The sequence below is a fragment of the Parasteatoda tepidariorum genome, chromosome 2 (assembly GCF_043381705.1).
Source record: "Parasteatoda tepidariorum isolate YZ-2023 chromosome 2, CAS_Ptep_4.0, whole genome shotgun sequence".
In the NCBI taxonomy this organism is placed as follows: domain Eukaryota; kingdom Metazoa; phylum Arthropoda; class Arachnida; order Araneae; family Theridiidae; genus Parasteatoda; species Parasteatoda tepidariorum.
This window is the reverse complement of record NC_092205.1, coordinates 90,949,397-90,961,079: the sequence shown is the minus strand read 5'-3', so window position 1 is coordinate 90,961,079 and position 11,683 is coordinate 90,949,397. Positions and strand designations below refer to the sequence as shown.

The 11,683-nt window shown below is 29.6% G+C and overlaps 1 protein-coding gene across 1 annotated transcript in view; it reads right to left on the bottom strand.

Annotated features, from left to right (window-relative positions):
• The window catches only part of LOC107440693 (Kynurenine 3-monooxygenase cn), a 36,990-nt gene that overhangs the window by 20,957 nt on the left and 4,350 nt on the right, over window positions 1–11,683 (bottom strand). Inside the window, exons 2-3 of the mRNA XM_043043475.2 lie at window positions 1,224–1,293; window positions 358–548 (exon numbers count right to left, since the gene is read on the bottom strand). Of these exons, the coding sequence (XP_042899409.1) occupies window positions 358–548; window positions 1,224–1,293 (261 nt within the window). The remainder of the gene's footprint in view (window positions 1–357; window positions 549–1,223; window positions 1,294–11,683) is intronic.

Here is an 11,683-nt window from a genome sequence, read left to right as displayed (position 1 = left end):
CCGATACTCCAAACACTGATGTTTCTTCTAATCTATCGTCAGTAAGTATTAAAATACAGAATAAATATAAATATATCAAATAAATATAATAATATCAACGAATAAATTAATATAAAATTGGATATAACAAATATTTCGGACATTCACCAAAGCGATTAAGTGATTGTTGACATACACCGGTGAGGGTCCGAATGTACAAGAATGTAATGAAATATTTGATCTTTCACCGACGTATTTGGTGTTCGTCGACATTCACCGGTGAAAGTCAACAACCACCTATTTCGGTCGTTCGCCGTAACATATATATAATATGCAGTATTGAATGATTCTATTGCTAAAGAATATGATGGATCTTACTCGTCCTTCAGGGTCATAAGGTACAGGATTTCTCTGTCCAGTCAATGAATGTACCATTCTCCCCTTCATAGGAATGCCATGCCTTTCGATCACTTCTTCCTCTAAACCTGCAAGTTTTAATGCAGATCGACCCCTAACGGACAACGCCAGGTTAATGCTCCGTCCCTGAACCACTTCCATTTGGCGAATATCTGTGAAAAATTTTCGCCATCAGAATATTACTTGTGTGACACCTTTCATAAGTTTAAAAATACGACTGCTTTAAACATTGAATTTTCAGGAACTATTTAACCGATTTCACTCAAATTTTGTATTTTGCCATTCAAAATTACAGGACATTAAAATTATGTAAAAAAAAAATTGTGCCTTTTAATTCATAATTTTCTCGAATATTATTGAAAAAAATAATAAATATTTACTTAAATGCTTTTTTTTAACTTGAATTATCTTTGTGAAAACGAATTTTATAATTGAGTGCAAAAATTTTTCAATTCGCTTAAAAAGTGATGTGATAGTCAAATATACAGATTTTTATTTAATAAAAATTACCAATTTAACTTTTAATTTTATATTGTTTTTTATATGTTTTTGATTTGTCTATTGTTTTTTATATCTTTTTGATTTGTCCTTTGTTTCTTATATCTTTTTGATTTGTCCTTTGTTTTTTATATCTTTTTGATTTGTCCTTTGTTTTTTATATCTTTTTGGTTTGTCCCTTGTTTTCTAGCTTATATTTGTTTTCCGCATTGCACGAAATTTCAAAAATTTCTCATGAATTTTCTGCAAAAGTTGTAACCCCAATTGTGCTTATTGTAGAAAAACTAAAGTGCTAAACACTGAATGAATCTTAAACAAAAAGAACTCACCATCTCGAAATTCATAGAGTTTTACTTGGACTCCTCTTTTGCCTAAAATGCATGCACACAAAGATCCTACCTGAAATTTAAAAAGAGGAAACAAATGAAAGTATGAAGTTATGTTCTCAAAAATAGGCCCCCATTGTCGCCAGACGTGAATGAGGAAAACAAAACTAGAAGAACTCTATTGGCCGTAACAGAAAATGAGAAATAAATCGGGGCGAAAGAACAAGATATAGTTTGTCTAAAGTAAGAACTCTCCTAGTCATTCGTCTGAACCCGTGGCGGTGACTATGGTAACGAGGTATAACTATTTCAAATAGGGATGTGGGGTCATTGTTTAGGACAGATTTTGGCTTAGGTCGGTGAGAGAAAGGGACTCTTTTTCTTCGGTCAATTGTGTTAGCTCTAGAGTGAAGAGAAGCTACCCTCCATGAAATGCGCTATTCTTGTTTCCATAGCAGCAGACGGTCTCAGACTTTGTGGCGGGAGGAGTTCTTACCGTTGACAAACTATATATACTGTGGTCACTGTCGATTTTCTAGTTTTGCTTTTCACCTACAAAGCTATTACTTCCGTAGAAGATCAAAATTGTGATAATCTGTCTTCGGATCATTCTCAGGGATGTTTTGTCAGGGATGTTTCGGATCATTCTCAGGGATGTTTTACAGGCCGTCTCCAACAGTCAATTGGGCAGCTTTAGTGCTGCATTAGATACTATAAATAAAGTACTATTACTGCTACTTTATTTTCTATTTTTCGTTGGAAACTTTACGTTTTGTGTTTCATATCAGCTCATTACTTACGTCTGGCGAGTCTTGAGAATGGGTGATTATTTTTGAGCGCTCCAAAACACTACGACTCTAACTACCATCTTCACATTTTTTGAAACAAGTCTTATTTTCATATAGTTAAGAATGTCTTTCCACTTTAGTTTCTTGGTATTATTCTATTATTCATTTAAACCTCACTACTTTTAATTTAATTTCCTTTTGACAGATAAAAAATTTTTGTTCCTCAAAAAAATTATTTTTGTCATAAAAAACTGTAATTGGATACAGAATAGAGTTTCCTCATAATCGAGCACTTTCCGTCTTCGCTGTTCAGTTTATCAGTTTATCTATTACTTATTAATGAAATAAGTCAATTTGTCTAATTGAGATTTGCAGCATACCTGAAAGCACACTACTCCGTAACTATTTTTTCTTTCAACAATTCGCCTAAGGGGTAGGTTTAAGTGAAATTCAAACGAACGGAGTATCTTCTCTTCTTATTTGGCCGCACCAGTGCAATCGGAGATTGCACTGGTTCTTAAACATCCAATTTTATTACGAAGAATAATTTGAAGAATCTCTGAAGAGAAATTGAAACCTACTTACATCGTTAAACTAACAGGCAGGGTGGGGAAAAAAAATCTGATTTTTATTTTAATTGGTTTGTTTTCTAATTTAGGTATTTTTTTTTACTTGAACTTTTGAATGAATATCAAATATTAAAGATTCCATAGTTATCAAATTTTTATTCGACTATTTTAGGTAACAATATATAATAAAGTTTAAAGTTATATGATTAATCAGGATCATAGGATTAATACTTAAAATCTGGTATCAAATATTGTAATGAACTGCTGAAATTTTTTTTACCTTTCTTTAGAATTAAAAATTAAAAACCTTAGGATCTAGATCATAGGCACATCTAGTGGAAACAGTGCCTGTGGTAGATCTCAAATTGGCGGCCTTTGAAAATATATATTTCTATATAAAATGCAAAATAAAAGCACCGTTTGTAGAATGTAATCATCTTGGCAATATAGTGAAAGATTGTATTATTTATAATCAAATTCTTCAAAAAATTATAACAATTCTAATTTTTGACAATTTTAGATTTATGCTTATTTAAAATAGTCGCTGATTCGAAATAAAAAGTCATTATAAAATAATTATGTCATTCACTGTGTCACAGTTTTTTTTATTATATATACATTCATATATTTTTTTTCCCCCCCTTCTGAAACTACGTCTATTTTGCAGTGTTTGTGATATTCTATTTTGCAGTGTTTTGCAGTGTTCTATTTTGCAGTGTTTTGCAGGTACTGTGATAGGTTTCAACGATTTTTTTAAAAAATTAAGTAATTAAAATCTCCATTCAAAACGATGAGCCCTAAAATTATAGTTCATTGCTTGCAGATGTAAATATTATTACCTTCTGAACATGATTAAATTAGTATGACACGTATTATACATTTGGATAGAATGAAACAGCTGTTCCAGTCACGAAAATATTACCCAATTAAAAATGTATAGATTGAGAAACTCATGGCAGTAGTGTTCAGAATCCTATATTATTGTACTTTTGGATGTAGTATAAATCAGCTGCATTACAATCAATACAATAAATTTTAAAAATATTTTGTGAAAGGTTGGGAAATTTTATTACGTCTATAACCAATGATTATTTAGTTTAACACATTCTTTGTAGAATTAAATATTTCTCTTTAGCAAAAGACGTGACAAACCTTAATTGAAGTGTGTTGGTTGTTCTCATAGGTGGCGCTCTACGGATTGTTGCATGTAGATCAGAATCGGCTCAGCCATTGTAAAATAAACATTTTTATTCAAAAATGGGAAAACGGATACCTTTTAAAAAATATTCCTCCATTTTTTTTAAATTAAAAATTAGCTTTATGGCGCTAAAATAAACATTAAGGGAAAAAAAATTATTTTATTTTCTTTTATCGCACCATAACAAATAAGTTTATTCCAATAAGAAAAAAAAAGTGCGATGCTCGCAGAATAAAAGTAAAAGGGAAAAAAATTAAATATTTTAGGATTTTATGAAAACATTTAACAGGGTTTAAAATAAAAACAAAACCATTATAGTACAACTGTAAAACAAGATTAGATATTTAGCTCTGAATAAATATACTTCATCTTTAGAAAATTTATATTTACTGAATTATTAGAAATGTTATGAATGTTAAATAGTAAAAGCGTTTTTCTAAAAAAATAAAAAATAACAATAACTTAAGCTACAAAAAAATGAAAACAAAATTACAGTTTCCCCCGCTTTTTGAATTTCGCGAGTTGCAATAATATTGCAATAAAATATAAAGATTTTAAATACCACTTGGATATGCACAGCGCTATCAGCCCAAAAAGCGGTGTCTTATCTTTTTAACTATTTTACAATTATTATTTTTTGATGCAAATTACATAAATGTACTATCTTGAATTACGGTTAAAGCGATTCGTTTAATGATTTAGAACAGTGGTTACCAACTAGCTGCCCGCTGGCCGCATCAGGCCCACAAAACCTTTTCTTGTGGCCCGCGAACTAAAATATATTAGTTGTAATTTTTTTACGAACGATTTTCGCATATGTTTAAAATACTTTTCTTTCATTTAAAATAGGGGTGCACAACCTTTTTGAGTGAAGGGCCACTTGCACAGCAGGTTGGCTAACGAAGGGCCGCACATGTATTTGGAGATGTTAATGACAAATGTAGCAATGTTTATTTAAACATTAGCGTTCCATTTTTTTTATCAATAAACTTAGTCATATCAATAACTTAGTAGTGTTCCATTATTAGAATTCATTCAAAAATAAAAAAACTTATACTTTTTTTTTTAAAAAAAAAAAAACTTGCTATTTTTATCATATGAACAATAGATTTATCAAAATAAATAAACATTGAAGAAAAGAAATGTTTTTTTTTTTATCATATGCAATACGAAAATTTATTTTAGAATTAAATTCTAATAAATAAAAAAAAAACTGCAATCCCCACAGAATGAAATTTGGAAAAAGTTTAGTCATAATTAAGTAATATAAATTTAAATTAAATATTTTAATTGAAGAAAATTTATAGGTTTTAAACAAAAGCCTAAAATAAAAACAAAACTGTGATAGTTCAAAATAAAATTCAATGCTTATTTTGTAATGTACTTTATTATTTTATTTTATTAATTATTAGATTTTTTATATCGTAAACATTTTCCTTTTTTTTATCGAAAAAGATCACTTAAGCAACAAAAAATTGAAATCTAAACTACAAACAGTGAGCAGTTTAAAAATTCACGTTTTCCGCCATTTTATGAATTTCTCAAGTTGCAATAACATTGCATTTAAATTAGGGAGGGATGTAACGAGTATTTGGCCCTTCTGTGAAAAATTCAGTTGGTTGAATGATCAGTCAAATATTTGGCAGAATATTTTTTAGAAATGTATTTTTCTAAGTTTTTTTTATTTTTGAATTTTTATAGATATTACTTTTTTTTTTAAAAAATATAATCAGTCAAGTCAATTTTGTCATTTTTTCGATACTTTGAGAATTGAGAAGGATCCATTTTTTGCAGTTTTTATTATAACCCAGCATTTTAACAGAACGTCTCATACTATTAATTTATTATCACTCTTTCCCTGTACTGTAATATAAATAACCAGTAACATAGAAAAGTGTGATTTTCAGCATTAAAGTTTTGTTTCAGGAACTAAGAAAAATTTGTTTTTTCTGTTTTTCTTTTTTTAGGCATTTTTATTATGACTCAGCATTTTTTTAAAAATAAAGTTACAAATAAAAAAAATTTTTATAGCAATTTTTTTTCTTCTAAAATTATGGCAATGAGAAAAATTTAAATTGAGATTTTCGGCATAAGATTTTCACTTAAAAAATTAAGAACATTTTTTCTATCTTTTTATTTTCTTTAAATAAAAAAAAAACTTTTTTTAGACGTTTTCATTATAACGCAGTAATTTTTAATAGCATTTCTGTTGACTTAATTCTTTTTTCTTGGCTTTTTCTGGTAATTGAAAAATTGAGATGTTCAGCTTTAAAAAAAATTTTCAAAAATTAAGATTGATTTTTACGTTCTCTGTTTCGCTTTTCGACATTTTCAAAAACGTTCTTGATTGGCCTTATTTTTTAGAGTTAATTAACGTTTTTCCAGGAAATATTATTCTGAGCATTGAAATTTTAGTTTCAGTGTTGCTATACTGCTAAAAGATTTTGCTATTTGGCCCCAAGTGAACGGCGTTCAATAGATTTTTTCTTCTTCTTTTTGCCGAATATTTGGTTTTTGATCAAATCACAATTCATTACCACATTCGACCAAATCATATTCGTTGCGGAAATAAAAAAGAAGGAAAAATAACTAGGATTTACGATAAAACTGTACGGTAATACCGTATCAAAAAGTGATTATTTAATTGCGTGATTAACAATCACGTGTCGTAATAACATCATAGTTAAATAACGGGATCGTCAAAATCACGAGGAAAAGTATAGAAATAATTAGGAAAAAATATATTTATGCTGAACTCAGCACAAATAAAGCGCGTCAAATGCATGATTTAAAATTTGCATGTCGTAACAGAATAATTGGAATTTTTTATAATACGTAGGAACGCATAGCAATAACTGCCGAGAAAAATTTTTGAAGAAAAAGAAAGAATTGCAAAAAAAAAATAGAAAATCACTTAGATTTAAGATGAAATCGTCACAAATAAAGTGCCCAAAAAGTGATTATTTAAATTTGCGATCTGAAACTCGCGTCGTTATAAAAATTCGGAATTTTCAAAATCACGTAGAAAAGCGGAAATAACTGTTTAAAAAAAATCATTTATATTTACGATAAATTCGGCTTCAAGAAAGCGCGTTAAACGTACATTTACTAAAGAATCTGTTAAAATTGATTGTGTCAAAACGTGATGACTTAAAAGTGCGATTAAAAATTGCCATTTTTTAAAATTTTTTTATTGTGTTTAGAAGCTCTCGCGGGCCGCACTTCAGTAGTCGAAGGGCCGCATTTGGCCCGCGGGCCGCAGGTTGTGCAACCCTAATTTAAAAAAAAAAAAACTAATTTCTTCATTTCTGTGAAATTTAACATATTAACGGTGAAAAAAAATTATTTCTCAGGTTTTGAATCCAAGAAAATATTTATTCAACAAAATATTTATTATTATTTGTAATTCAATACTTTTGTTTTGTACAACTTGATAAAAAATCTGACGGTAATATTTAATGTTCCTTCAAACATAAATGAGTCCTATTTAAAATGTTGATAAAGTTGCTGCTCGCCATTGGACTGGTGTTTTTAATTGCGGCCCCCGGCCTCATGTAAGTTGGAAACCCCTGATTTAGAACTTAACTTAGAGCTTTTTGCACAAAGCGATGAATGCAAAAATTGTATTTAAAACTTATATTATAGTTATATAATTATTATTATACTTATAAACTAAACTAAACTCAGTGGCGCGGCAGCCCTAGAGGGCCAAGGCCTACTGTGCCTATCTTAGTTTTCTTGACCTTGGGCTCTGGGGTGCAGGAGCAGATGTTCCGGTCAGGTGGTCAGCCGAACACGGAACAACCCCAGCGTTTAGTTCCCAAGCATGCTTGGTACTCATTTATCGACCCGCTGAAGGGATGAAAGGCTGAGTCAACCTTGCCCGACCCGAGGATCGAACCAGGGACTTGTGACACGACAGGGCGAAGTGCTACCGCTCAGCCACCGGGCGTTATTATACTTATATTATTATTAAAGTACACCAAATTTGTGATAACAATATTTGAACTCACCAAATTTGTGATAGCAATATACTTTTAATTTTAAAAATCATTTCATAAAATAACTTAGAAAAATGAGTTATGTTCACTTAAAGATCTAAATAGTATCATAAAGTAAATATGTGGATGTGGGTATAGTGAAGGCCCAAGTGTTCTTTTTAGAACATATAGTATTTTTAGTTGAATAATTTCATGTGTTTTATGCCAAGAAACAACAAATCATTGCGAAGTATTCACTGGGATTGTTGAGCATTGGCCAACAATCCCAGCAACTCCCAGGTCGAAATATTGTTTTAATCGCACTGGAATTTGGAAAACCACTCGGAAATCAGTAGTTATAATTGCCGAAAAAACGATCGAAACGAAAATTGGATTTACGATGAAATCTGTAAAAAATAAAGCTGGTTAAGAAGTTATTATTCAAAATGCGCCATTCATAACTTCCAGGTCGAAATATTGTTCTAATCGCACTGGAATTTGGAAAACCACTCTGAAATCAGTAGTTATAATTGCCGAAAAAACGATCGAAACGAAAATTGGATTTACGATGAAATCTGTAAAAAAAAAAGCTAATCGAAAAGTGGTGACTCAAATCCGAAACTCTGTTTTAGTAATATATCGTATTAAAAATATAGGGTTGTGAAGATTCTAGCGGAATTAGCAACAGCAATAACTGCTGAAAAAGTTATCAAAAAGCTACAGACAACAAAACCTGCGCTAATTAAGTACGTAAAAGAGTGATGACTCAAATTCGAAACTCTGGGTTAGTAATATCGTATTAAAAATATAGGGTTGTGACGATTCTTGCGGAATTAACAGCAGCAATAACTGACGAAAAAGTTATCAAAAAGCTATAGACAACAAAACCTACGCTAATTGAGTGCGCAAAAGAGTGATGACTCAAATTCGCGATTCATATTTTTTTGTTTTTAACACGTTGAAAAGCACGCTAATTTTACATGGCTTGGCCGTCTGCCAAAATGATTATCTCAGTATGTATTGCATTAATTTCTTCAAACCATTTTAGTAACGATAATAATATAAAAAAATTAAGAGCATTAAAAATTTACTCGAATTATGTGTTTCTTATAATATTGGCTTCACTGGTCACCGGTGACCCCCGTTGCATTCAAAATGTTAAAAAAATAAAAAAATTGTTTTTTTAAATTATGGTCAGATTGTAACGCGGTCTGCAGGTTGTGCAAATTTTCACACGAGTCGTTTCTTCGCAGCCTTTCAAAAGTATAGCAGAGATAATGATAGAGGCATTAAAAAAAAAAAAAACCTTTCTAGACATATGATATCGGTTTTCATTATGTTCTTCAATCAAATATTGATTTCAGGTACGAGTTATGAATTATTTACGAACTTTCAATTCGTCGAAGGGAATTAACCAGTTTATCTACACCGAGATGTGCCTTTAAGGGACAGACGACTCCTTCGAAGTTGTATAATTCAAATAGGAAAAAAGAATTTATACGAAGATCTAGTTACGTAAAATAAGATGATCTCCTTGAAAGAAAAGGAGGTCAAGGGCTGTCGGACAAAAGAAACTATATCCGCTCATTGCTTTTCAATCGAAATTCTTTCTTATTGAAATCGCGATCTAACTTTAAATTTTCTTTTTCAATTTATGAGAGGAGTCTCTCGGTTATTTCCAGAAAAATCTTTTACTCCTGCCTTACGTGGACGCTATACCACGGCAGAAATCATACTTATATAAGTGATTAACTTATATAAGTGACACTTATATAAATGATTCACTTATGTTAGTGATTCACTTATATAAGTGATTTACTTATGTAAGTAATTTAGAATGTAGGAAAAGTCAGGGCCGTCTTAATAGCGTGTAGGGCCCAGGGCACAGGAATGTTTTGAACTGCTATAACATATTATATTGCTTGAAGTCGAGCGAAAAAACTGTTGAGGTCGATATTGTTTGAAGTCGAACGAAAAACTCACACATGAAATAAAGCATTAAGATATGCTATAACTTTAACAAATTTAAACACATTTTGATTTCACCAAAAACTCAATGAACATAAAATAAAGCATTTTTAAACCATGCATAATTTTTTACAAAAAAAAAAATTGATGTTTTAACCAGTTGCAATACTTAAATAATAAAATATTTTTCGAAACCATAGCTAATTAAAATAATTAAATTTAAATTAACCATAACCAGTTTAAAAATTGCTGTATCATAGTGATGCGTAATTCTAAATTTTTTCAATTATTACTTTATTGAACTAATTTTAAACACTAAACATAGTTCGTGGTGGTCAGGCATTTTTAGTGATATTATGACTTAACATAAAACGAGCTCACATTAATTTATTTTATAGGTGCATATGAACCTTGCCAGCTCAAATTGGTAGATTTATCAAATATTTTCAGTAGGTGAGAGTTGAGTACCTAAAAACTTCATAAAATTATAATACAATATAATATAATAAATAGAATATATAATATATAATATGTAATGTATTGTATAATATAATGTAATATAATATAATATAATAAATAATATAATATATTATAATATTTTATATAAAGAACCGGTGAAAATTGAATTTTTTTCTCCAAAATACAAAATATTTTATTATGAATAGGGAATCAAAATTAAAAGTGTTAGTTCATTCTTAAGGCTATTTATTCAGATTAAGTAAATCTAAATGTTGATGTAATCTCCCCCCTCCAACTTTTCTATTCGATTTTTTTCTATTCGATTTTTTTCCCTTCAGTCTGAGTTTTTTTTCTTGCATTTTTCAATATTAATGGTAAGAAAAAATAGCACACAAAATTGCAAATCATCTTAGTAAAAGTAATCAAACAAATTATCTTTCTCTCTCAAAGAAGTTGAATTTAGTTTATTATGTGGCCGGTCAAAGAGAATTAAAACATTTAACTGTAGGAGAATTAACCTAGCCTCCATAGGTACCTAATTATGGACAAAATGTAAAGATAGTTTTGTTTATCAACAACAGTAATATTTAATTTCAAGTTCTACGTTAGAATAAGAGCAGACTTTCAGAAAAAAAATGTACGGAACTATTTAATATTTTTTTGTTCATGAATGTACTTATTTATTTACTAAAGAAAATATTACCAGAATTGGTGAGATTCATAGAGAAATAGTTATTGTTTGTTAATTCGCATAGTTTGAAGTTGTCAAACTCGCAGCGGAGAAAAAAAAATCTTATAAAATTAACGTACTCACTGGAAATAACATTTCTGGTTAAAAAGAACTTTTTTTGATTAATAGAACCAAAATATACGGTACTTAAACCATTAATTTGTAATTTTTTCGTTCATATGGTAATGGTTTTCAAAAAATAGTTCTATTACCACACATTTAGTGATAAATACAAAACTGAAAAATAAGTGTAAGTGAATAAATGGCTTTTATGCAAAGCTTTAAAGTACCATGATATATTTACCTAATTTTACCACAGTTACAGAATTTAGCTGTATAATACTGAACCATATTTTATTGTTAATTTTACCAAAATCATTACCAAAGCTGTTCGTTAAAAATTATCTAGCTTTTTGGTGTTCTTATAGACCAAGAAACACGGTAAATTTTACCATATCCTTTTAGTTTTAATTATATTTTTTTCTCAATGCTTCTTTATATAAAAAGTTTAGTTTCAAATCCTAAATGTACCGGAGATGAATGCTTTTTTTTACTTAACTTTTTTTAATTTGAGTTTACTAAAATTATTTATTTATTATTTTTATTATTTATTTATTGTTAATGCGGTGGAAACCATGTAATAGGAATTATTTTTACGATACATAGGCAGCCTATCTATGAATGAAGGCAGAAAGATTAAGATTAGCGTGCGCGCTCAGGAAAAAAATTCGTGACTGAATTATCATGCCACCAAAGAAAAAAAAAAAAAAA